This window comes from Molothrus aeneus, chromosome 3 (assembly GCF_037042795.1).
Source record: "Molothrus aeneus isolate 106 chromosome 3, BPBGC_Maene_1.0, whole genome shotgun sequence".
NCBI lineage: Eukaryota > Metazoa > Chordata > Aves > Passeriformes > Icteridae > Molothrus > Molothrus aeneus.
The window spans coordinates 32,457,079-32,484,627 of record NC_089648.1 but is presented as its reverse complement, the minus strand read 5'-3'; the positions used below and the strand labels follow the sequence as shown (position 1 = coordinate 32,484,627).

Genomic DNA, 27,549 nt, shown 5'->3' with positions numbered 1-27,549 from the left:
GTGCCGGGGGAGGAGGAGGGGGAGCAGCGCCGCCGCCGCCGCCGCCGCCGCGGGCGGGCCCGTCCCCCAGCGCCCCCCCCGAACACCATAGGCGGCTCCGGCTCCAAGATGTCCAACCGGGTGCTCTGCCGGGAGGCCAGCCACGCCGGCAGCTGGTACACGGCCTCAGGTACCGCCGCCGGGAGCGGGGAGCGGGCGGCGGGGGCTGAATCAGCACTTTGGGGCCGCCGGGGCCGGTACCGGGCGCGGGGAGGGGCCGCCGGCTCCGCCCCCGCCGGCACATGGCGGGCGGGGGTTGGGGGCTGCCGGGCCCGGCCGCGGCGGGGAGCGGGCAGGGCTGGGCACGGGGTGCCGCCGAGCCCCCGAACGCACCTGCCGGCCGCCGGTGCCCCCCTCCTCCCGCCCCGGTGCTTGCAGCGGCGCCGCTCGGCGGAACCTGGCGTTTGGCCGTCGCCGAGGATGGATCGGGCCCCCGGCTGCGCCTCGTGTGCCCGCCCTGCCCGGCAGCCGCGCCTCGCCGCTGCTCCGCCGTTTGTCACGGTAGCGGGGCTGGAGGCCGCCCGGGGCTGTGCTTCGCACCGAGTGCTGCTCTCTGTCAGAGCACACGGGCGGATTTCAGTATTTTCAGCTGCTCCTGGGGTTTATTGGTTTTGTTCTGTTAATTCCATGAGAAAATACCGCCCGTCTGGGGTTAGAAGGCAGGGGGGAAGGTGTGAAAATAGGGAGTTTTATTTTACTTCTTGTCGAGGTATGAAAATAGGGAGATCTGTTTCTCTTTTTGCAGTCCAAGGAAACCTATTTTTCCTTCCCTTGCGCTTTCTTTAGAAGGAGTGAAAAGTTACTAAGCAATAGCGCAAAGTGGCTCTGTCCATTTAAACATGTGGTACTTGCAGAAGAAGAATAGAAGAAAAACGTGGTGCATTGGAGAGCGAGCTACCGCTCCCCTCGCCCACGCCAAAAAAGTGCAGAAACACGTAATAATGGCTTGATAGCACATGTCTTTGGAGATAAGTTTTGTTCGGTTTTGGGGCAGAACCGCTTTTGTGAAAAGGATGCACGTTTGTCCTTTCAGAGCTGTTAATAAGATTTGTAAGGGATGTTCTTTTACTGGCCCCGGGAGTAAAGATGATTACAAAACTGCAGGTGAACGAGCTCAGATGAACAAGAGGCTGTTGTAATGAGCAGTTCAGAGGGATGGGGGGTACAATTGAAAATAAACCAAACCAAACACTGAAATGTTGCATTCAGCATCCTAAATTAACATCTAAGAATTGGATGTGACAAGTCATACAAGTCTCTTGGCTGAAATAGATGTGGTTTCCCCTCTCCTCCATAAATTGATGAATGAGGTATGAGGCAAAAATGAAAGGGAAGAAAAGATATACAGAGAAGAGGGAAACAGAGCAAGAGGTGGATTGTGTGATAAGTAGCTGAGCTTCAAATGGTTGGGTAGGCATTTTCGAGACAACAATAGAGGATGATTGTTTGCTTTCTGAGCTTAATATTCTAAACATAATTCTTGTGTCCGTGACAAAACTGGCCTCAAATCTTTGTGCAGCTTGCAACTACGTTTATTTCCAATGATCTAGAAAGGTAGATAGTACTCCATTTACAGAAAATATACAAAATTGTGTCAAAGGTATAGATTTAATTATGTGCAAAGACATCAAAACATCAGAGCTTTGTGGTAATCACCTTGGTCCTGCAATTTATATTTTCATTTATGAGTAAGGCAGAAAACTAATCTGTGATATGGAATGGCTACATAACCTTACACACAAATTTTGTCATTTGTTTGGTATTGGACTTCATGTCAAGTTATTACTGGATACTAGGAAATAAGAATTTTAATTTTTTAAAAATAATTTACGAGGCATGGATACTGTGTTTGACTGTTTTCTTCTCTGTGAAAATGCAGTGCATAATTTAGTTAGACTACGCTGTGGTAAGTGTGTGTGACTAGTTTGGCCAGTACTAGTTGTTTGTAGTAGGACATCCAGAAGCATGTTACTCCCATTGCTTTTGGGCAGCCCTCTGGCAGTTGCATATTGAGGAGATGTGGGATGGTTGCCCAGACCCACTGCATGAAAAAAAAACCCAAACTGAATCATGTTGTACTAATGAATTATGACAGCTGTGCTTGTGACAAGTTAAATTGTTACAGTGTGTATGGTGAGGGTAAGTGGTTGATGTTGCATAATCTGGGGGTTTTGGAAATGTTTTTCCTTAAATGAGCAAGAAGTATTATGTGTCTTGCTACAGAACTCTCTTCTGCTGTTTGCACTGGGCATGTGAGAGCAGGATTTGTGCCTGTTCAGCAAGACAAGGACTACCTATTATTTATTGCTTGAAAGCAATAAATAATAAATAAATAATTTTGTGTGCCATTTAGGAAGGTCCATCAAAACTCAAGAGAAAACAAATGGGGACCAAGAGGCTGTGTGTTCATCGCAGATTTAACTTAAAATCTTCCTGTATTTCAGGCCAGACTCACATGTCAGCTGCTACCTCAAACTTATAACGTAGTCTCCTCAGTTGTACTACTTGAAGAAAGTGGATTTTACCATGTGTTTTCAGCCTGCATAGCTTCAAGGCTGGAGCTGAGGCAGGGATTAATTTGAATTGTGATACTTCTTCAGTGTGTTCCCATGGATCTCTGGGGATTGTCTTTTCAAGTCCTCCTGCCTCCTCTGTTCTTGGTGCTCCTGTCTCGGCCCAGAAGGATTTGCTGTGTTATGTATAAACTGGTTAGCGTTTGAGCGTTTGAGCTTCCCCTTTCCTCCAAACTGCTCTCCTACTACAGAGCTGAGTTTGACTACACAGGGTGAGTGGATGCCCTGCCCCTCATCTTGTTCTGTAATTAAGAATATCTATCTGAAAGGGTAATGAGAAATGTGATTTTTTTACAGATAGGTTCAAAATCTTTACATCTGAAAGCATTTTTAAAAGGGTTGAGTGAGGATAAGGTTTTTAAGTGGTAGTTTATCCTGAGGTGCCTGGTACCTAGGGCTAAAATTTAAACACACCATCCAGGATGATGCATGGCATCCTGTGCTTGGGAGGGGGTTTACTGCTAAAGTGAAGCACCCATTTAGCTGTCTCCTGCTCTCCAGGAATGGCAGCAATATCACAAGTGAAGCCACAACCAAGAGGGAGCTGCTACTCTTCAGGGACGGTCAATGCAATGTGTGTAAGAGGATTTGGAAGAAATGGCACTTCTTGTCTTTAGAGCTGCTCATTTCCATGGGGCAGCAATTGCTTCAGCTGAAAATGGACCATTGCTCCATCATTTTCTCCAGCCATGGGATGTGCACTGCTTAGGTTCTGCCTTGGAAAATATAAACACGCACTCCATTCTAGTATGAATACACCACCTACTTGTATGATGCTAATGAATGCTGTAGAGCAGGTGGGACTGGCTGGGCAATTATGCACATCCAGATATGTTTCACACCTTAGAATGTTTCATCTTAGTAAACAACTTTGTATTAGAGGGAAAGTTAGGTCCCAGGGAGAAAGCTCGCTGCTTCCTACTCAGTAAAGCTGAGAAGGGGACAAGAAGTGGAAGATGAACTTCACCATGATGTGGTAGCATTTCACTTCCCATGTGTTCTTCATTGTGTGCTGTTGTGAAAACAAAAAATCTAAAAATTAAGGTCTTCAAGGAGTTTCAGTAGGTGAGTTCAGTATGACAGTTCAAACCAAAATGTTTGTCATCACTTTCCCCACACCAAGAATTCTAGAGGAAAGGTAATGTTCATTCCACATCAGTCAATGCAGGACCTTAATGAACTTGAGGGGTATACCTCTGGAGCATTTGATTGGCAGCAAACAGAACAGTGAAGTCTGGTCAGTTCCTCCTCCTACTTAGCAGCACCACTGAGCATGGAAAGCTTTACAACTGAGCTTCCAGACTGAAACTGTGCTGTGCCCATTGCTGATAGTAGGTCACTGGTCTAAACAACCTTGTTCTTTACTTGCAGAGCTTCATCTGCATGTCTGCTATTAAAAAAAGTTAATGGTATATGACATGCCATTGCTTTTGTGGACTAGCAGCTTGGTGTATGCTGGCCACTGAAAACATGTGCAAAATTTAGATAAAAGCATACAATGTAAATAAAAACAACACACAGCACTGCTGTCATGTAGATTGTTTAAAAAAAATAAAATACGACTCTTGTGTGGTGAAAAATAGTACACTCACATTTATTTTTGGAAGGAAGTCCTGGTCCTGCTGTGTTAATTCAACCACTTAGTATCCAGACATCTTGAAAAATTGATTTTTAACCAGCAGGTGGAAGAGGAAGATTAAGGACAACTTGAAACAAAAATGGCATAATTTTCAGTGACTTTGAATGCTGGCAGACACATTCTTAGATACAAAAGAGCAGATGAAATGCAATGGAAATGACATGCTATCCTGAGCATGGACTGTTTGCAGGATAGGGGTGTTTATTCTTCAATATGAGCAGTTTCAGTAGGTGCTGGGCAGTTATTGCTGTGGGAAATCAATCCATATGCTTCCGAAATGGAAATAAACATTAGCTGTGTGTGTCTTTTTGTTTCCTCTGTAGCATGTCATGACAAGTGGGATATCACATTATGATGCTGAACATGGCTTATGGGCCCACAGCTGGCCTCCCTTGTCTGGCCCCTGAAGTGCTGATTGAATACTGTGCTGCTCCTTATTAACATGTGTGATAAGAGTTCTTGTTTCAGCTTTTCCCCAGTCAGTAGCATGGTGATACAGGTAAAACGTGAAGGGTTTTAGTAGGCTCTTCCAGGTCACAGGAATAAAAATCAAATTGAGAGTGTGTGTGAATAACAATACTCCATGATGTGAAACTTGCCCTGCAAAACAAGTTTGTTGTATTAGTTAGGGCTTATTTCTCTGCTTTCCCTGACCAAACCATAGTGGCCAGAGGTGTGCTGTTAGCCTGTGTCAACTTGCTTGAACTAGGAGAACCTTAATTTCCATAAGCTTATTAATGCAAATGTGAGTTGGCAGAGTAATTGCTGTGTCGACTTGAAACACCATTGTACTCATTGTCTTGAATGCTCTTTTTTTTTTATGATGAGCCGAGTAAATGGCCAGTAAATATTTGAGGAGACTTCAAGCTTAATGGTGCACTTGTGTTTCTGCTGCCCTAGATTGTCAGCAAAAGAACCCCAAAGGAGGTAGGCACTGACATCTTGTTGCTACTGTTTGTAAGGATTAAGCTTCTAACTTGTTTGGACAAGAAATGCTAGAACTCTCTAATAACTGGCTGTTGTACTGCCAGCAATGTTTCAACCTTGTCTTTTGGGCAAAAGTCTGCGTGATGGTGTGTAGATCAGCAGGAAAGTATAATGCTTTGAAGAACTTCAGCAGACCAGAAAATAAATGAAAAGGCAATTGTGTGCCATGAATGATCAGTTCAGAAGTTGCATTTCCCTCAAAGTTGGCCACTATTTTCTCACATTTGCAACCCCTTCTATTCCTTTGTAATCCCCAGTAAGATCAGAATTAAGGCTTTTTTACTGCCTTTGTACTAAATACTGTTTTTTCTGATGTCAAAACCCACTTACTCTGTGAGGTAGGCAACTTCAAGGTGCAATAGCAGTGTGATTCTGAGATAGTAAAACTGTTCTCATTTGTGCCTTATGGGGCTTGGGGGCCCTGAGGAGTGAAGTGAGGATGACTCTTCATTTTAACGAACAGTGCTGTAATCCAGCCTTTGTATGCTTGTTGGCACGAGCTGGAACTTCTCATCAGCATTAGAGAAAGTGTGTACATCAGTTACAGCTGTTCCTGCTTTGCTGTGGTGTTGCTGAGTATGTGTAATCCATTCCTCAGGCCCGCTGCCCACAGTTTCTGAGGGCAGATGCTGCTGCTGGGTTCACTGACTCTGAGTGGCTTCATCCCACCTTAACTTAGGGCAGAATCTCTTCTCTGTAGTGTGCTGGATATGGGTCTCTGCAGCAGCTGAAGTGGTCAGAAGGGAATCGCATGTGACTCTGTGTGGTTCAGACTAGGAATGCAGACGAGGGCTTGAGAAAGATGTTCTCTATGCCGTAGAAGAGTTTATAAAAGTGGTTTACTGTGGCATGCCAAGAACCCTGGCATACTCCCCAAAACTGGAATAACTCATCACAGTTCGTTCATAAATGTTATGTAGAAGTAGTGAATCATCACGTTGTTTGTAGATGATCATAGACAAATGGATCCAGGAAAACATGGAAAAAGCGTGTGGGGGTCACTGAAATGAGATGTGGTTTAGTGGTGAGCTTGACAGTGTTAGGCTTATGGTTGAATTCTATGATCTCAAAAGTCTTTTCCAGCTTGAATAATTCTATGATCTCTTGTAGTGAAGGGAGCTTTCTGCAGTAGCAGGATAATTAATGTACTGATCATGAAATCTTAATGTTGTGACATTAGCTGAAGGATTACAAATACAGCTGTTAACTTAAGTTCTTACCTTGCAATCTGTGAACAACTAATCATAGTGTCTTACGAATTCATTAAGTATTTGCTTTGCAATGTTAAATACCAAATGTAATATCTCTCTCCCTTTGGTCGTTTATCTTTTTTTAGGCTTTTTAGGGGGAAACTGGATGTGTCATTACTGACTCTTTTATGAATTAAACATGGAACACAGCATTAATATGCAGACTGTATTATTTAGCATTGTATACTGAAAAGGCTTACTGGAATAATTTGAAATACAATTTCTAGGCTATTATTTCTAGCTGAATCACTTAAATACTGTCAAAATCAACATACTTCAAAAAAGGAATGTAGATTCAACTTTCACTGTACAGTTGGAATTGAAAAAGAGTTTTATATTTGGTGTAGTTCTGGTATCATTAAAATAGGCCTGCAAGTATCACTTAGTGCACACTTTCACAAATCTCATTTACATTTAGTGTGTGTTAGAGCTAAAATAACTTTAAGAGGTTTGGAACAGAATGTCATTTGTTTGGATCTCCGAATGACCTGGGTACTAAGGTTTTTTAAGGAAGCTAGGTAGGTACATGTTGGTTGATATTCTTAATGAGTGGTGTTATGTTTTGATTTTTTTTTTTTTTTTACATTTCTGCCAACTTTCAGTAAAGGAAAATCAGTAACTAGTTGAGTACTGGAGAACTGAGGCATACAAGTAAGAACTGCCACCAAAGCAGATTTTGATATTTGTTTCAGTGTTTCTGTTGTGGCTTCAGTTTTATTTTCCCCCATTCAAGCACTACTTGCAGTTTTAGCTCCATCTTGCAATGTATATAAATAGGAATTAATGTGGCATTGGTGTAATCTCTATTTGTGTCTTAATTTTCCCCCAGGTTCTTGTTTGTATTGGTAAATTTCTGCATTGCCTATAGTCTGATTTCGCCATTTTATCAGTATTGGAGGAGAGTATATGCTAGCAGTGGAGAATGTGCCCATTAACATGAGTTGTTGGATGTCACCTTCTATTCCTGACAAATCCCAGTCTTTGCGTAGCTAAAACTTATTATTTATTCAAGGATATGGCTTTTGTTGCATTGAGAAACAGGTTTGGGTTTTTTTTTTTCAAGTGTGGTCTGTGTGTTTTGAAAAATCTTTACACTTTATGCAATTTTAACTGTTACTCCTCTGTCACATTTCAGATTTCAGTCTGCCTAACAATTTAATTCGTGTTTCAGATTCACCTTCGGAATTGTGAAGAAAGGAGTTCCCTTAGTTCCAGTTACTAACCTAATTGTCTGCCAGCCCCCAGGGTTTTGCTATTACTTTGATTTTTTCTAATACTCTACATGAGTAAAAACTTACTTCTTACCACACATGTTGTAATATTTATTAGAAGCATTTTTAAGGTGTAGACTTTTCTCATCAATGGGAAAAGGTAGTTTAAAAGTGAAAGACTCAAAGAAGGGGATGGTGGCTCCTATAGGTAGGGGACATTCTTGAACAGGTAAAGGCTGTCAATGCTGGGGACTGCAGTGTTACTGTCACTGTGCTCCAGCATTACTTGCCTTGCTGCGAGTGCTGTACACCTGCAGCCTAGGGGGACCTGAGCAGTTTTCCCTGGCACTGCTCTAAATTTTGATTGAGGTTTATGCTCTTCCAGTAAAAAAAAGTATTCACTGAGACTGAGGATTCAGAGCAAACACTGAGTCTTCCCTGCCAGTCTGAAGAAGTATGTTTTGTGTGTGTAATGTTTGCTGCAGGAAAAGGAGCAAAACGCAATTACATTGTGTTGACACTTGGCATATAAGCGCTTCAGCCTCACCGACAAGGTGAGGTTGGCTGTGGAACGAATGTGCTGGTTTGGTTTAACCTATAGAGTCTGGACCATCACAGCTGTAAATTGGGGTGATGAACTTATCTGAGTCACTACCAGATGTCTTTGTGTTATTATTCCCTGGGTGACAATGGCATGCGAGCAATGTGGAAGGATTCTTTCTTACTTACTCTAGAGCTTTGTGATGGGATAATGTTTATTGTTAAAATAAGCTGTCCTTTTAGGCAAGATAATTGAATAAATGCTGCCTGTTTCCCTAAATTTGCCTAGTGGAGACTTGGTCTGTGCTTGCAATTATTTTAAACCTTGGCATTACTTCTACTGGTTTTCGAAACAAAACAGGGTGTGAAATATCCACAGATAATGTCAGAAATCTTTAGTTACACACCTGTGTTTATACCTGACTTCACAGGTTTGAAATGCAGATCCTAATGTTACGTGCTTCAGTGAAGCTCATATTTTGCTGCTTAACCTTCTTTTGATCACTGAAAAGTCTGATCTTACAGTACTAATGCTAAAGTATACTGATTGTTGCATCCAGAAATTGCATCCATAAGGTTTTCTGCCCTTCTGTCTGGGTTAGCCTTAAAATCCCTGTTGCTCTCATCCTGCCAGCTTTCCCAAGATGAGCTTTCCACCTGAGGTTCAAGGAGCTGGGACCTATTTTACTTCCAACCACACAGCAAGGGGATTCATGGATGGCAGTGCTGTTCACTGTCTGTGCTGGTCAGCTACACATTCACTGGATTGTCTTGATGACTGTTTTTCCAGTTAAGCTTCATTTAAATATGAACAAAACTTCTTTATGAGGAAGTTACTCATGTACTATAATACAATTCCTGGCAGAGCACAGCTACTGTGATAGTGTGGGTTTATTTATATTTTGTATAACAAATTCAAGTATTTTGACTTTAGCTTTAAGCATCCTCATGTTTGAGAAATTGGGAGAAAAACTTCTCTGAACAGTTCAAGAAAAAGTTGGTCCTAATTTGGTAACAAGAAAATTACAGTTCTAGAGTATCCCCCTTAAAGTATTTGTAAGCATAAGAAGCTGCAGGTAGGCTATACTTTTGTGAATTCACCTGAGTGCTGTTTGTTTGGCTTAACCTATAGAGTCTGGACCATCACAGCTGTAAATTGGGGTGATGAACTTATCTGAGTCACTACCAGATGTCTTTGTGTTATTATTCCCTGGGTGACAATGGCATGTGAGCAATGTTTTCCCGTTTTTTTGTTTTTGTTTTTTTTTTAGCTAAAAGGTCATGGATATGTTGTACTCTCCATTCTCTCTCTGTTAGTTCTCTGGAGAGAGAATTTTGATTGCATATTTTATTAAAATAGTGCAGATAAGTATAAGTTGAAATGAAAGTTTATATTAGGTCAAAATTAATTATTTAAACAGGCACCTTATACTTGGCATTAGAGGGAAAAAATCTGAAAGCAGATGCGTTACTTGGTCCTTAAGTAAGCACTTAAAAGTTTCATCCCTTGGGTCATACAGATCTGTTATTTTACTGCCTCTAGGAAGAAAATGTTTTTTTGTTAGAGTCTGTGTCTGTAGTAGCAGACTAAGCAAACCTGGGCATCATACTCCACTTCCACACTGTAAGATCAGAAGTTTTAGTCGGAATTGACCAATCATGACATTTTAGGATATTAACAGATGTTCTGACCTTTGTCTTTAAACTGTTCAGCAAGTTACCTGATTTATCTCAACTGAGGGCAAATTGCCTTCACCACATCCTTAGTGAAAAACCCTTGCTAAAGAAGGGATGGAGGAGGGCTTAGCACAGTGCCTTGCAGGGGGAGAGTTCCCCTTGGTTTAACCAATTCTGTCCCTTTTGCTGTTGTGTTGCCTATGAATCCTCTTCTTTGAGGAGAACAGGTCAGGTGGGGCAACGTAATGTTTAAGTCTCGGTAGTCAGTGTTGGGGGAAAAAAGTGTCCTCCTAAAGAGCTTAATTCAAAAAGTATTTTATCTTTCTACATATTTTGGGAGAATTAGGAAGTAAAAACATTTTTTAGGTGATTTGTTTCTTCACTTAAATATATAAAAAATAAAAGTGGTAATACTGTAAAAGTGTACTGTTTTGTTAGTCTCCTATTATCTTAGAAGGAGGGTGAAAATAGAGACCCTCTATTTTCACCCTCCTTCTAATATTTTTACTTAGCTTCCCCAATAGCTTCCATTTTGTAAGATGTCATTATGCTTATCTCTATTGCACATCAGCTGCTTGTAATTTCTCCAAACAACACAAGCATCAGAACAAAATCGGTATGTAGTGGAATTTTTATAACAATTTCATCATTTCACAAAGCCACTGCATTATGTGGTTGACAGCAGCTACTCTGTCACTCTTTCACCTTGTTAGAGTTGTAGACAGTAACTAAGGCTTTCAAGGTGTAATAGAAGATTTAGGAAAATGGTGCTGCACTTGCTCTCTTCCTTCATGTAAGAAGGTAGGGCTCTTCACAACTACAGAAGTTGTCCTTTTTCAAGGAGACATGGATTTAAGTTTTGTATAAAAACTAATGGCTTCAACACCTCTACCCTTCATGTCTGCATTTTCTAGAGAAAGTTTTTTGACTATCCCTGGTCAGGGACTGATTGGATTCTGCAAAAGATGACACCTTTTCTCTCATTCTCTGTGGTTCTTATCAGCCTTTTGGAGAGCTGTCAGCCCTTGTCAGGGCTTTTCGGAATGTATCTGTGAAATGGCTTCAGGTAGTTTAATTTGGTTTTGACTTCCACTGGCAGTTGGTAGTTCAACACCTGCATGGGGAAGATACAAAGATCTACAACGTGCATGGAAGAAGAAAAGCAGTATGCTGCACCATACTTTACAGATAAACTCTGCTGGCATAGAGTTCTGTCAAAAGCATAGTATCAGCTGAAAAAAATGCATCTATTTTCTTTGTTAATGCTACGTTACTTGTAACAATAGCAGCTGAATGAGATTTTCTTGAAAGTTTGTTTAGTGTTCTTTAATAAGAAAGAATGTTGTACTGTATTTGCCAGACTTGCTTCCTGAAGGATAGCTTAACACTAGAAAGTTTTCTTGTGATGGGAAATAATCAAAATGTGGTTTGTTTGGTTTGGTTTTTTTAATGTTGTATTTCTAGAAGGCTTTTTTTATCATCTGTCAGGTGATTGAATTAAGAATATTTGCTACTTGTTGAGGTACAGAACTTAGCTTAAAAAAATGAAATTCTGGATTGGCCAGTTATCAAAGTTAATGTCAACTAAGTGATCACATACTTGTAGTATATGTTGAATGACCAGAAGTTGTTAAGGTGTTAGGATAAGCATAATGTCTTTTCACTTTTAGCTTTTTCCTGTGCATTTACACATTTTCCAGGTTACAATGTTTTGTATTATGCTCTTCTACTTGCTTAATAAAGGATTTATTACCATAGTCATTGGCTATCATGCAAGCATCAGGCCTTCGTATTATGGCATCTTCTTATATTGGGCTCTCTTGATCAAGATCATAACTTTTTACTTCTGAATTCTGCAAGTTCAGTTATGAGAGGAAACAATCATCTGTCAGTGATTCTTTTGAAATCAGCAGCCATTCTTTCAAATGGTGAAGTGGTGTGTTCATTAGTCCTCACAGAGAAGGAAACAATAAGTGTGTGTTTGAATGTGCAGTAAATGAACTTCCAGACCAGGAGGTTGAAACTTTCCTATGGTAACCTTCAACCTTACAGGGTTGGGGTTGCTTTTTGTTGTTGCATTGGGTATTTTGGGGAAATGGTTTTATCTATTTGTTTGTTTTTAGATTTAAACCCAGCTTTGAATGTTTAAGATGACTTTTAAATCTGCCGGACTTTCAAGCTTTATTTGTAAATTTTTGAGATGTATTAGGTTCTTTTATAGCTTCAATATATCCATGTCTCTTCACAGGACCCCAGCTGAATGCACAGCTAGAAGGTTGGCTTTCTCAAGTACAGTCCACAAAAAGACCTGCAAGAGCCATTATTGCACCGTAAGTTTGAAACAGAAGTTCAGTATATCAAATACTTGTTTAAATGCTCTTTCTTTTTCTGGTGATTTTGGAAACTGATTAAAGCTAGTATTTAGCTGAAAGAAGGATTGTATGGTTTCTAAATAAGTATTTTGGATATAGCATAGAATGGCAGAAATCTGTGCACATTTGGGTGTATGATTAGCTTGCTTTTGCTGATGGACTCATAATATTTGTTTGTGACCCAGTAAGATGGGTAAGAGTTAAATTAATGAGAAAAACAAAACCCCTCCAATAACAGAATAAAAAATCCAACTCCAAAACAAAATAAGCAAAACTGGTGCATCCCACACAGCCCCTAAATAAAATTTAGCAGAGCTTAAAAGCCAAAAGAAATTAAACACTATTCAACTATCCAAAATGGTTTACTTTTGTTTAGTTTGGTTTTGTTCGAGCTATTTGGCCACAGGTAAAATAGAGATCATCTGAACTATTTAGGGAGAATTCAATTTCTCGTAGATAGCTGAGACCTGTAATGACAAAAGTATGTTTGTCATTCCAAGTAATTGAGTTGGAAGGCAACACTGGAAAAAGCACCTTAAATATGATGCTTGTCCTATGCTAACATAGCATTGTCATAATGTTTGAAGTATTACATAATAGTATTGAGTGTGCAGAAGAAATTGTCCCACATCTGCCTTAGTCTTTCTTACAGGAATGTCGAGACCTTTCAGATGCAGATTATGGCGTTTGGTTCTTTTTCCAGAATTGGTGGGGTCTTCCTTTGATCTCACCATGTTTTTTTGTTAACTGTGCCCTTTTTTTACCACCTCTGAAATGGGATATGCTTAATATTTTTGTGGAAGATAGAAGAAGCCTGTAGCAGAGGGAGCATTTCAGCAGACTCTTTTGACGTTGTCTAATAACATACCTGGCCCATTTGTGAGGTTTTGGTCTCATGTTTCCCCCCTTAGCATGTATGTTAGTAGTACCTTTCTGAGCTCTTTACAATGAGTGGGGTAAGTGATGAAGTAAAATCCCAGGGTCATTTTGAAGGTAACTTGCTCCAGGTATCAGTTTGTGGATGAATATAAATGTATCTGAGCATACATACATATAAATACATGTAAAATGCTTCAGTGCTGTCAATGGGAACTTGTATCTTCAAGCATCCTGTATACGTCAGGGCTCGCACGGCATGCATCATTCTCAGTGTCATTGTGTAAAGCTGTGCTGTGAGCATACTGCTGAGTGACCAGGAGCCATTTTCTGCCACTTTACCTGGGACTCTAGGAATGAATATTCTATGAAATTAATGCTTTTAGCAGTGTAATGTGAATTTTCACTCATTTTCATGGGCTTGAAGAAAATGGGTCTTCAGATTTGAAGGCAATATTTGAAACAACTAGTCAAAACAATTATAAATTGTCTTGGACCACACACAGGAGCAGAGGTTGAGAAGGGACCATGCCAGACTGATGGGAAATGGTGAAGCATGTAGCTTATTCCCTGCAGTAAAAGATAGCATGCTGCCTTCCACTCTTTTCCATGTGCTTGTTCATTCTGTTGCTAAGTTAGTCTTAATGACAGAGCATTTTTATTCTCTCTTTATCTGCTGTTACATGTAGTTCTCTGTTTGCCAAGACCCCTCTACTGTGATTATATTCACTTACTGGAGTGTAGTTAGAAGAGCTTTCTCCAGTAGTTTGCCAGTTTGCCACTCCCTTGTTCACTGGCTGCACTGTTAGCATTATCATGAGCTTCTGATAACAGGCAGTCGTGCAGTCTGCATATATCCTTTACAGGTAAGAGAAGGTCCTTTCATCTGGGGATTTCCTGACTGTTCAGTGGTCACTGATAGTTTAACTGATCAATAAATGGTCATTGCCAGTTCTTCAACAAATACATGTCTTGTGTGATCAATACTGCAGCAGCACTTTCTTTCTCTTTCAGAAGTTTTGGATCACTCTTAAAATTTCTAATTCACTGGGGACAAAAAAAGTCCTGAGAGATTAACACTGAATATCAACATATTTAAGATATTAAACAATATGTAAATCCTATCATTTTGTGTACTTTGGTTTGCAGCCATGCAGGATATACCTATTGTGGATCTTGTGCAGCCCATGCTTACAAACAAGTGGATCCCAATATCACGTGAGTATTACAGCTTTCTTTACAGAGCCTGAGACCCTGAGGTTGCAATTCTCTGATAAGTGGAATATTCTTGTTACATTCTTACATCTTGAAGTACTTACATTTTAATTTTGTATTCTTTTTAGCCTTCTATGCATCACTTCTGTTTTAACATCATAAATGTTCAAATTGGACGTTACAAAAGGGGGAAAAAAGGAATATTGTTAAAATAATTGGTAATTAACTACTTACGAGGGAGGGATTAAAGACTTTTCAATTTATTACTGATGTTCCACTGCTTTTATAAAAGCCCAAACTGGTTTTGTTGGGTTTTTTTGGCTTTTGTTTTGGGGTTGTTTTTTTTTTTGTTGTTTTTGTTGGGAGGTTTTGTTTGTTTTATTAAGTCAATTAAAATACTTCACCATAATTCTGCATTGGTTTTTTAGTGCAGGATTATGGGCTGAATACTGCCAGGATTCTCTTCTGTGGTGGAGGAAGTGACCAGTGTGTTTATCAAAGTTAATTGTGCCAATAATTTAAAATGGACTTCTGTTTTTAAGAAGTTTGAAAAAGGAAAAAGTAAAACAAAAAAAAAAAACAACCAACCAACCAACATGCTGGTCTGTGTCTGCCTCTGAAAATTTGAATCCAGTTATTTTTGGGTAAAGGAAAATAATTTTTATGTTCTGCTGACTGCAACATTTTTTTTATGACAAAAATTTAAAATGTCCCCAGTGTTTACTCAAAGTATGTATTTTGCAATGCTAAGTAAAAACTGGCTAGGCTTACCAGTTGTTCATAAGATAACATGCTGTAATACTCTTCAAAGACAATGGTTTTAGTTCTTTCTAAGCTATTGCAAATGATGTGAAAATAGCTCATGGTATGACAGATAACTAGTTCCTGTAAAATTTCTGGAACAAGCTGTTCCCTGATAAGGAGTTGTTGAACTTGCTGGATCATTTGTTTTTTACTGCATGGGATATTTAGAATTCATCTTTGAGCTAAACTGCTAAATTGCATATTTGAATATTTGTTTTTTATTAGCTTTGCAGGAAGTTTGCGTTTTAGTGTACCTTGTTATAGCACTCCCTGTGTAAGGGATTAAAAAAACCCAAACCCTCAGAACTTTACATATCTCCCACCCCTTTAATTCAGTGCCAGAAACAAGACTATATAATCCTAAATATGAAAAGCTGAATTGCCTATATTTTTTTTCACTTTTTATTTTAAGTCCTGTGGCAGGAGATGCTTACTATCTAACCAAGAGCCAGGAACTGAGGATCTGATGAAATAATGCTGTCATGATGACATGTAAAAGGTTGCAGTATCAGCTAAAGCTATGAATGTTCTGGTCCAAGTCTCTGTTGTTGATCCAACAGCAAAAAACCCATAATATGTAAGAACATAAACCCAGCATTTGAGAAGGACATTAAATTTAATTTAGTGAAACCCAAGTAAGGCTAATCAAGTAAATAAGTGGAAAAACTCTGAGTAGATGATAAACTCATAATTGTTATTTAATCCTGTATTTATTGAAGGTGGTGAGTAGCTGAAGGTTGTGTTGATTCAAGGAGAGAGTTCAAAAATCCATTCTAAGTGGCTGTAACACAGCATTCAGCCTCCAAATGAATGAAGTCTGACAAATTTCTAGCTGATGAGTGCCCACTGATATATAACCTGCTTAAGAGATTTAAGGGTAGAGCATTAATTGAACTGATCTCATGATAATGCCTGACATACCAAGCAAGATTAGGCCATGGATTGATGTGGGGTCTTCCTGACAACAGAGTAAAACTATTGTAGCCATGAGAAAGTACTACTTCTTATGCTTCCATTAACCTTGTTACTCTAAGCTGAGTTGCTGTACAATTGCAGTTGTCTAAATTGTGGCCTTCTGTTAATTGTTGCAGCCGAAAAATTTTCATTCTTGGGCCTTCCCATCACGTGCCCCTCTCCCGATGTGCACTTTCCAGTGTGGACATTTACAGAACACCTCTGTATGACCTTCGAATTGACCAAAAGAGTAAGTGCATTACAGAGCTTGGACTTCTCTGAGGCTTGGCTATGGACTGTGGTACTGCAGTGCTGGGCACTTTCTTCTTGTTGGGCACTTCTTGCTCTAAGTGGCGTACAAGTGCGCATCTGGGTTTAGTGCAACAAAAAATGAACTTCTGAATGAGCCTGGTTGTTTCAGACATGGTCGCATCATAACCATAGTGTTTCTCTTCCTTCTGGCAAGAATTCGAAGTTTTTGCTTATCTTTTCAATTTTGAGTGTGTGCTTCAGGGTTTTAAAACTACAAAAGTATTACAACAAATAATAACTCACTGAACATCTTTTCCATTCTCATGTTAAGTGTTTTGGCTGGAAATAAAGGTTCTTAAGTTGATTTGAGTATGATTCCTGATAAATGAATAACAGAGAAACAAAAAATTGATTTTATTTGGATTGCATGTGACTTTCTAACTTGCTAACTTAGAAACTGTGACTCCATGAAATGCCAGTCTTTTGAACTAAGTGCAATGAAGTTTAATTTGATATTTTGGCTTTTATGTATTTTGAGGTATACCTAAGTGATACAGTGTCTTTTTTCATAAAGGCTAATTAACACAGATGTGCTGTGTTTCATTGTAACTGTGATTAAGCTAATTCAGGCTTTCTACGTATTGCCTGCAGAATTTCCTTTGCTTTTTGTAGAGCTCCTTTATGGAGTTGAGAAGGAGGCACAGCCCTACATCAAATTCATCATCCAGTGGAGAATTTTCAGAATGTGGAGATGACTGTATGCTCTCAAATACGCTTGAGAGTAGAAAAGATAACTTAGAAATGTGGATTACTTAATCAGTTGTGGCTGTCTCTACATTTCATGATTCAGTCAATAATAAATTCAATTAAATAACAAATCAGCAATTCAATTAAGTAACAAATCAAGCAATAGCTCATCTGATTAATTTTTTTTAAACATATAATGGGCAGTTTATGAAAATAAAAATTCATTGACTAGGCAAATGCATGTATGGTTTCAAATGTTTTATTTGTGAATTAAATTTTGTATCATAACAAAATATTTTTCAATAAACTAGTTAGGTTACTGATTTAACACATTTTTAAAACTGAATCAATTATGTTTATATTTTAATGACTTGAACATAATTTTATTTCTAAATTTATTTAGAAACAAGTGGTTTATGATGATAGCCCTTGGAGGCAAGTAAGTTTTTACAGTAGGTATGTTCTGATGAAGGTACACTATAGCTTGGTTTTTGCACTTGAAGCAGTTTTCAAAAAAAGTACTAAAACCTGATCTTTAATTCATTTCAGTTTATGCAGAACTGTGGAAGACTGGAATGTTTGAGCGCATGTCCCTACAGACAGATGAAGATGAACACAGTATTGAAATGCATTTGCCTTACACTGCTAAAGCCATGGAAAGGTACTAGGGCTAATTACTTCTGCAATTAGAATGAACATTATGTGCATTAAATGTTTGAGCTGCTGTGAAGTGCAGTAGGAAATAATAATACATTTTATGGCATAGAAGACCCTTATGGTGTATATAATGCTCATACTTCCCTGTCCCCTGATAAAAATTTTGGTAAGGAGAGGGTCAAAGACTAGGATAAGTTGCTGTAATTGAAACTGTGAGCAAAGCAAACACCTAAACAATGAAGTTATAACACCTCTTATAAACAGATTTACTTAATAGAATTAATATTAGATATGCTTTCATGAACTTTTTTCAATAGCTGATTTTCCCCCCCACTTTTCAAGGCATCTCTGAAAGAAGTTCCTATAGTTTTCTGTGGGATTTTAAGTTTGTTCGGAGCCTTAATACTAATTTTGAAATCAGGCATATGTTTATAGCTGCTGTTTCAGATGTTTTCTTTAAATAAAAATTTTCAATCTGTGTTGGGGTTTCTTCCCTAAGATGTGCCCCATCCCTTTTTTGGTTTAAATTTCCATTGTATTTTGAATTTTACCTAGAGTGTCAGTATATACCTGGGTACTGTGTTGAGCATTTTCATATAAGTTTCATTTACTTGGAGAATTCCCAACATGCAGCATCTATACAGGGAAAATTTAATTCTTACTTCATTGCTGATTTCACTGTCTTTTCTTTTTGTTTGTCTGGTATTTTTACTTTGCAGCAGAGAGAAATACTGGTTTTGGGGGTGTATGTTTTCTGAAATTGAAGTACTTTGAAGTTCTAAAACAACATCCTAGTATGACCTTTGCAAAATGCTATCTTCAAATAATAGCAACCTTTTAAACCATTCTGCAGTTTCAGTTAGCAAGCCCTGAAAAAGCTTCAGATGTTACTTGAATTACAACCTTTTTTCTTTTGCTTATAAGCCATAAGGATGAGTTTACTATTATTCCTGTGTTGGTCGGAGCACTGAGTGAGTCAAAAGAGCAGGAATTTGGAAAACTCTTCAGTAAATACCTAGCTGATCCTAGTAATCTCTTTGTGGTTTCTTCTGACTTTTGCCATTGGGGTAAGTTCCATATCTCATTATAAGAGTATATTGAATATTTTGTAGCTCTTTTCAAATAATGTATTTTATTAAACATTCAACATTCTAACTTCTGGTAAATTCATTTTTGCAACTTAAATGCCTTCATAAAGTTAAAGAAGTCTTTAAAATCTGGAATAATAGGTAAAAAATATTAATGTGGTAATGTGTTTTCAGTGTAGTGGAGGAAATAAATGGTGATTTTTATACATCTCTTTACTGTTGCAATGAAATAATTGTCTGAAGTTGCTTGCTCTTTTTACTCTTCTTTTAAGCACCTCAAAACAACTTTCAAAATGAATTAGCCAAAAATTCACTGGGCATGGCCACATTCCTCTGACAGAAATAAGTTTTGTATGTTTTACTGCTGGGTAAGATAGCAGATGGATTATTTATTCCAATTCACCGGTGCTGCCCCAGTTCATCTTGGTGACAGAGCTACAAAGACTCCAGAAGCCTTGACTTCTGCCCTGCTTTATAGTTTTATTTTTCTTTGAAGTGTAATAGTAGCTGGAAAAGGGACTGCTTCAGAAAGATATGTGACACAACAGACCTTCTTCCTTTTTTTCCATTGTCATCTTTACTCAGCTTAATTAAGTGCATGTTTCACTCATCTTTGAAGTGGAGTAGGTGGAAGGTGTATATAAGAATGACCTGGTCCTGTTGTGGCTAATGACCCATCTAGAACTGCTCATTGAATTATCATGAATTTTTTCTTTTAACCTTCATTTACTGTGGGTATTGTTGTGCAAGCAGAAGTAGCCTGACTTTGTCAAGAGGGATAGCAAAATCAAATGTTGCTTTACTTCTTAATTTACAGAATTGGATTCTAAGGCAATAAGAGGCAGTTAGTGATACTTCAGTGTCAGTTCTGCATAGTCGATTTCTCTTCAGGAATATAGCCACCCATCATGTATTTTTTTCCTTTATTTCTGGGCTGCTACTTTATGATTGCCCTAGAATTTCCTCAATGGAGCTAAAAAGTATAAAATAAATGAAGATTACTACTTTATAAGTATTATACTTTCAAATATTTAGTAGGTATTAGGGAGTGGTTTAGCTACAATTTTTCCCTTTTTTATTTTATACGTGATTTTTGTTTCAAGGTCAGAGGTTCCGTTACAGTTACTATGATGAATCCCAAGGAGAAATTTATAGATCCATTGAGCACCTAGATAAAATGGTAAGTTTTCAGATTTGGTGGAACTAACTAACAAATTTCTCCTGTACATTCCATTTCTTTGAACACTTGAGAAATTTTTCTAACAAGATATTATAGATTAGCTATTTTATTGAATGTATAATTTTCCTTTGTTTACCACAGTAAGAATTTAGCTGTTGGTTTTAGCTGGTATCCTCCATTTTGCTGACTGCACACAATTATATTGTGGGTATGAATTAGTAAGCATAATTAATGAAGAAAAAAACGCATGTTCACCTACCTAAAATGCCCTGATGTAATGTAATTTCTGTCGACATACCCTCTTCTGTTTTTGAAAAGCAATAAGAATTATGCATGGGAAATTGTGGTAGTTCCAGCTTCATTGCTGTGATACCTGTATATAGGAACAGCATTGTGATTATGCAAAGGTTTCAGCAACATCCATTTGGAAGAGGAAAGGCTGTAGGGCATTGCACTGGTCAGGGAAATGAAAGCCACTGTTTCCTTGGGAGTAGCCTTCCCCCTGCCCCTTACTCTGTAGTAGGTGGTGGGGAAAAGCAGTACACCATGCTTCATTTGGGGTTTGGCCAAAGGCTGAAAGCAATGTTAAATCCATAAAGGTCCAATGCCAGTTATGTTGCATTTTCTTTGCAGTCAGAGGAGCCAAGGATTTTTTTAAACATAAGAAAACACCAACAACTTAATGTTCAAGTCTATACTTAAGGCACAGATTAGAAGTAATTCTTCTGGAAATACGTAACCATAAAATTTGTTTTACAACTGTTTGCATCATTTATGTAACTTCTGTAGAATCTATTAGAACAGAGAGCTGTTCTTATTCATGGTATGTTAATTTTTTCCTTATCTTGAAGGAATAAATCCTATCTGTTGGAGACATCTCTAGACTTTCTTGTCTTGTGTATACAAATTAACCTCTTTGTTTTGCTACTATTCATCACTGGAATAGAAATAATAACAGTAAATAATTTGCCTTCATTCTGTTTATCCCATTTTTAATAATTCTTGTAGTCAGTTGAGAGGCTTCTATATCAAGAAGAGTGTTTTTCTACAGAATCCCAGCATCAGTAGCTTTGAGTGTTTTTGCAGGAGAGCAGATTATGGTGCATTAGCAAACATTAGTTTCCCCTTGTTAATTTCTGTGGTGAAAGCTTGAAGAAAGACTGGACTTTGGCATTTAATTACTCTTAGGGAATACATTGCTGCCCCATCTCTTCCTTTTGGTCATTATTCAGCTAAATGGAAGTGACATTTTTTGTAACATGGAAAATCATGTCTACTGTGTAATAACTATGAAAATACTTTTTCAATCTGAAGTTTAACTGAAAACTAAACATGCTGCTGTATAGCAGCCATACTATGGTTATTTTTTGCTTTTTTTGTATCATGCCATATCTGACCACATGACTCCATATTCAGATGCTATGTGGAGGAGGTTTTGTTTTGGGTGATTTTCAGAGATATCTTATTGGCAATATCACAATGATCTCCCTGTCACATTTTTCCAGTTTTTGGAAGTTTGTTCAATTTTATGTCTCACTTGGCTACTTCTTATTTCCTTAGAGATAAGTATTGGATTTTTTCATGTGATTTGACGTACTAAACAAACTTGTACTGTTGTAAGCAGTAGGCCTCTACACAGACAAAACAGCATTAAGATAGAGACAAAACTGTGCTAAAACTGGCTTCATTTTATTGGGCCTAACTAGGAAAGCAGTTGGCAGAGCACATTGTGGGCAGGAAGGTATTCTGGGGCAAGATGAAATCAATTTTCCTTAGAAATGCCTTTGTGAGAGGATGATGGCCTCTTCCTTAATTGGACTGGACCTTACATATAGGTGCATTTTCTCACCTAGTGCATGAAAACTGCTGAATACTTTGGGCATTGAAGTTAAGAGCCATTAGGCTCCAGCATAAAACAAATACAGAGTAGTAAATATTGCTGGGCAGACATCAGTTTCTCCATAGTAATTGTTGATCTGACCACTGTCACCACAGCCTACTTTGTGATGTAATGGCAAAAGGAGGGAAATAGCCTTGTGGTTAGATGGGTACCTTAGGGGATAATCCTCAAATTAGGAGCTGTAGCTGAGCAGCTGATGTGCAATAGTTTATATACCATAACCTGAAACACACTATCTTTTTGCATATAAGTGGGGGAATATTTTGTAAGACATTGTTGAAGAGTAATTGTTTTTGATTGACTAGACAGAAAATGCTCACTTCAATCTTCACTGCTACATTGCTCATTTTATAGGAGCATAAATTTGGTATGGGATACTTAATGCCTCACTGGAGTCAATGGGGGGATTGTGGTGCCCTGAATGCTGATGGGGGAAAATGCAGGCACTGACAAGTGCTGTGCAAGAATAGCCAGTACTTGGTCCAGGAGAATGCTCAGCACCCATTGGCTTCTCAGGTACCTCTAATGACCTGCTGAATTCTGGTGGCTTCTGCAGTGCTGCTGCAGTGAGCCAGGACCTTCCATAGTGCTCCAGCCTGGGAAGGCTTCTTAGGCTGGGCATAATGTAAGATTGAGTCTCTGCCTGGATGCACAAGTCCCTGTTCTCTTCTCTGTGCCTCGACAGTAATTTTCCTGGTGATTATTTGTCATGTAGGCTGAGTGACTCACACATGCAAAGATAGTTGGGCTGGATAGTACTAAGACCAAGTTTGTTTCCACTTCCATTAGAGTGCAATTAGTTTAGATATTGAAGTGTGAAAAAACAGCTGAAATAACTGATAACAGACTTTACATGACCAGCCAAACAAAGCATTATTGGCATATAGTATAAAATGAGCCTATTGGTTGTTGGATTGGGTTTTTGTTTGTTTGTTTTGGGATATATGTGTGGGGTTGTTATTTTTAAAGTTTTTTTGTAGGCTTGTAGATACTTGATCCTATTAAGGAATATTATTTGAAAATGTAATTTTGTAATCATGTTAAGTGCACTGTGCTAGGATATTGTAGATGCCATTAACAGTATCTGGGTAACTAAGGTATGCAATTTCTACCTGATGCCATAATGACTATGTGATAAACAGTGAAACTGTGCTTACACTTGTACCATGTGGGTTTTATGTGTTTTAACTCTGTTCTAAGCCATGCCTAGCTGAGTTGTTTCAAATACTGAAAATTATTAGCTTCATATACCTCTGCTTTTTGTAAAACACAACCTGGCAAAAATGTTTCCTTTGTTCCTCAACACCATTTTAGACTGAGAAACAAGGTTGATAGTCTTTGTTCCTCTGCCACAATGATTTTTAAATCCAAAAGATTGAAGAGTTCAGTACAACCTAATGCTTATAGGACATCTGTTTGTACCAATTCCCTATAGATTTTCTCCAGCCTCTGATGTATGGAACTCCGTTAGCATTTTCTGGGATGAGCTGCATAGCTGTAAATGTTTTGCAGTGCTGAACTGTGCATTGAAATAAGCTTACTTGGCATTCTCATAAATCCATGTCCATTCATTTGAGACAAATGCTCAAATGCCTCTGCCCAGTATGTTCCAGTGATTTACAGCTGTAAAGTGAGTCTCTCAATGGAGCAGCTATTTTCATGTTTTTAAAAGGTCATGAAAGGGTTTTACAAAAAGGTAAAATATATTCTCATGAGCTGTTCAGTATCTAAGTAAGTGCCTTATGCATCTTTAGTTTCACTTGAGTATTTAGTCAAGTTTAGTTCTGCTTTCTTTAGCTGTGTATTGACATGTACAATCTACAAGGAAATGGATGGTTGAAAGATATGCTTTGGAAACTTTGGAAATGCAACGGTGTCTATGTAATCACTGCTAGTTAGAGAATAGCTACCATTATTTTTTTTGGCACTCATTTAGGCTCTGTAGATCTGGAGTGATTAACAGCTGAAATTACTGGCCAGGGGTCCAAACACTCTCTCCATGACTCCAGAAAAACTGAGTTCTTACCACCAATTGGCCAACTTAGCTTGGTTTTGTTTTTCCACAAAACGTGTTTCTTTATGAATTCATCATATGTCTGTTTCTGTTTAAAAGTACACAAGGGTTGTGGTTATTGTTGCTGTTAGTAATTCTCCCAGCTCTCCTGGGAATCTTCTGCTCCTCCATTGTAAGCTGGGATCCAGCCTGAATAATTAGCTGATATGTGCCAGATCAGCCAACGCCCTTGCAGAGTGTTGTGGAAAATTTCACTCTCGAGGTGGAGACTTCAGACTGACTGCTTCCTGCATTGTGGCTTCTCCTTTTATCACCCAAAAGCAGGGGAAAGAGCTGGAACAAATGCAGGAATCATAGAAGAAATTTTCTCCTTTTCTGGTATCAACCTCCAGTTATTCCCATATATATTTTTTTTTCTAGTCTCTAAGAAAGAACTTATTGTTTCACCAACAGAAGCAGCATAACTATGTATTTTATTGAGTTAGTGAGTGTCTGGAGCTTATTTCCCTGATGAAGGGAATAATTTTCAGAGAAAGGAGAAAAAGATGAGGATGGAGTCTAATACAGGCCAAAGAGCAAACCTGTGATAAAACTGAGACAATAATTGATTTAGACTTGTTTCTATACTAGTTTCATAGTGTTTGATCTGCTTTATGGGATGGGATAAGAGTAGACTGTATCTGGAATTGTAGGATTCTTTTTGCTTTTAAGAATGCAAATGTTTGTATACGTGTAAGATTTTGTTTTCCACATGTGTGCTGGTATTCTCAGCATGACTCCATGGTATCATGGGTCTCACTCTTCTTGGAGGAAAGAATGTATTCATGTGACTTTCTCCTGGAAAGTGGAAGCACCACCTGCTGGTTCTTACATTTTTGTTGTGCACCAACTTGATAGTGCTTTAGCGATTTCCTGGATCTGGTTTTTATGCTCTGAGCAAATGGCCAGGCCATGCCCAGATCAACTGCCTTGCATGCCTGGTGTGTCCAGGATACATCACACTTGTTAAGCATGTGAATTGCACATGGATAGTGTTTGTTTTATCTAGGGTTTTTGGACATCTGGAAGTCCCAGACAAGTGCTTGGCCCTGAACTTTGTTACCAGGGAGAGCAGATGGAGGCACAACTTCTTCCTGCTTTGCCCTTTTAGTAAATTTGTCTGGTTATAGCTGTACCAAATCTTATGGAAGTAAAGCAGTCTTGGATGGTGGGGATCAACTAGTCTTCAGAACTTTTTTAATGTGAACTTCACAGATCTGTGGATTAATGACAACTCTGGAACAGGTCCTGCACTTTTAGTTTGGCAAGGAATGGAAACAAGATGACTACAAGCTAGAACTCACATGCTGAGATTCCTTTGATATCCTTGGTACAAAGTAGAGGGTTTTTCCTCCTGCTCTGTTGTAACAAATAGATGATGTATAAACACCTTCCTGTGAATGTGTAATGTAATTATTGCTATCAATTCTTTTTCAGGGTATGAGCATTATAGAGCAGCTAGATCCTGTATCTTTTAGCAATTACTTGAAGAAATACCATAATACAATATGTGGAAGACATCCTATTGGAGTGCTATTAAATGTAAGTAACTTGATTTATTGAAGAATGCGGCTTCTGGGAAAATGCTTGCATTTGTAAAACACAATACTGCTGCAGTATTCCTTAGTTCTAAAATGTTAAGCCTTGAATTAATTTATTTTTAAGTGTTCTCAATTTGGTCTCTGATTTTCGTGTCTTGCATGTAGACAAATGTAAGCTCTTGAAAGGACTGAGGGTTTTCTGTTCCCTAAGGGAGATGAGATATCACATTCCTTTTGAATTTCAATGAAATGCAATCATTCACTTTCTCTTGGCCCTAAATTAATGAACAAATTAATCCATCTCCCTGAAGAAGTATGTACTTTTTTGAATCAGCACTTATGAACGTGTATTTATTTTCTCTATATTGCTATTAGCTAGCTGTTGTGAGTGCCTTGTGATGTCTGGCAGTGGTTTTGAGTTTTGAAAATATGGTGAGAGATATACTTACAGAGGCTTAGTGCAGAACACCATTGACTCACAAATTAACAGCAGTTAGAATTCAGATTACTTTCTGTTTACCATATTCTGCTTTGCTGATGCAGTGCAAACATAAGCCTGGCTTAACTTAGTTGTCTAAATTTGGTTGCAGCTGCTTTACAGCACTGGTGGGGTGCTGCAGATTTGTCATATTGCTTGAGTGAATCTCACTGTATTTTTACTGTAATTCAATGAAACAGGAAGCATGTTATTTTTTTAATAGGGAAAACTTAATTCACTGGGAATGTAGTCTGAATGGAGAACGTAGAAAGGAACCTTTTAAAGTGGAGTCCATAAAAGTTTGTATGAACATTATCAATACTAGTGATGCATGTAGCAAAGTTCAGTACTATGACAATTCTGCAAATATACCAAACTCTTACCCTCAGATAATTGTTAGTTTTGCAGTGAATCACAGCTAAGTTCTGTTCATTCACTTTTGCTAATTGTCATGCTTTAATAAATTATCTTTGTACCTCCCTTCTCCTTGATGGAAGAAATAGAATCTGAAAAGTGTTAATAGTGTTGGGCTTCTTTCTGTTGCATCTGTGTTTCTGTATAAATTCCCCAATGTACTGAAAGCATTGTTTCTAAAAGAGGTATCCTGGAAGGTTCAGTGTTGCTTTAGAGAACTGCACGGATGTACACGGTGTAGTGGGGGAAGTGTCAGTGAACGAAAGAGCACAGAAATAGGCTACATCCTCTAGTTACTGGGAGCTGCTTATATCATGAGCTTGTGAGAGATGGTGCAAGGACCTTTGAGACCTAGGAAATGTAATTTCACTGATACCTTTTTTTAAACAGCTCTTTTTCTCTCCTCAGGCTATCAATGAGCTCCAGAAGAATGGAATGAATATGAGCTTTTCATTTTTGAATTATGCTCAGTCGAGCCAGTGTCGAAACTGGCAAGACAGCTCAGTGAGTTATGCAGCTGGAGCACTTATGGTCCACTGAACTGCTGAATGCTCAGGGATGGCACCTGCACACACTCTGTATTCGGGGTCCCAGCCTAGCCCTTACAAAGATACAGTCCCTGGTCTTTGGGTATACTGAAACCTCAAACTAATAGAACTCTGTTCTTTTCTAGTAGGTGTAGTCCTTCCTTAGTTTCAACTCATTTAAAAATGCTTTCTTGTTTAGGACAATGGAAGGAAGACTGGTATCTAAGCTTTTTGTGAGAGTTGTTTTTTTTCTATATGATAATGGCTATGAAGGCATGGTGGTAGACTGTCCTTAAAAATACGACATGTAAAGCATTTACCATATCCTAAATTTGCACTCTTTGCAGACCTGTGCACATATACTCAGCTTTCAGAATAGTTTTGCAAGTTGTAAACGGAAAAAGGGGGGAAAAGGGGGTGGAAGCTTTTTAATAAAAGAAAAAAAGGAAAACAACGCATTTATAAATGATTCTGTATTAGAATATAATAAAACTCCAGTATAGTCAGTTACTACCCGTGATGTACAACAGATATCTTCTATTTTAGTTGCTAATAAAGGGCTACACAAACCAAAA

At 38.5% G+C, this 27,549-nt stretch overlaps 1 protein-coding gene across 1 annotated transcript; it reads left to right on the top strand.

Annotated features, from left to right (window-relative positions):
• Window positions 1–27,549, top strand: MEMO1 (mediator of cell motility 1). Its single transcript, XM_066546626.1, has 9 exons — window positions 1–169; window positions 12,165–12,246; window positions 14,314–14,382; window positions 16,275–16,387; window positions 17,686–17,797; window positions 18,718–18,860; window positions 19,985–20,061; window positions 25,452–25,556; window positions 26,856–27,549. The coding sequence occupies exons 1-9, from the start codon at window positions 109–111 to the stop codon at window positions 26,985–26,987; spliced, it is 894 nt and encodes a 297-aa protein (XP_066402723.1). The 5' UTR covers window positions 1–108; the 3' UTR covers window positions 26,988–27,549.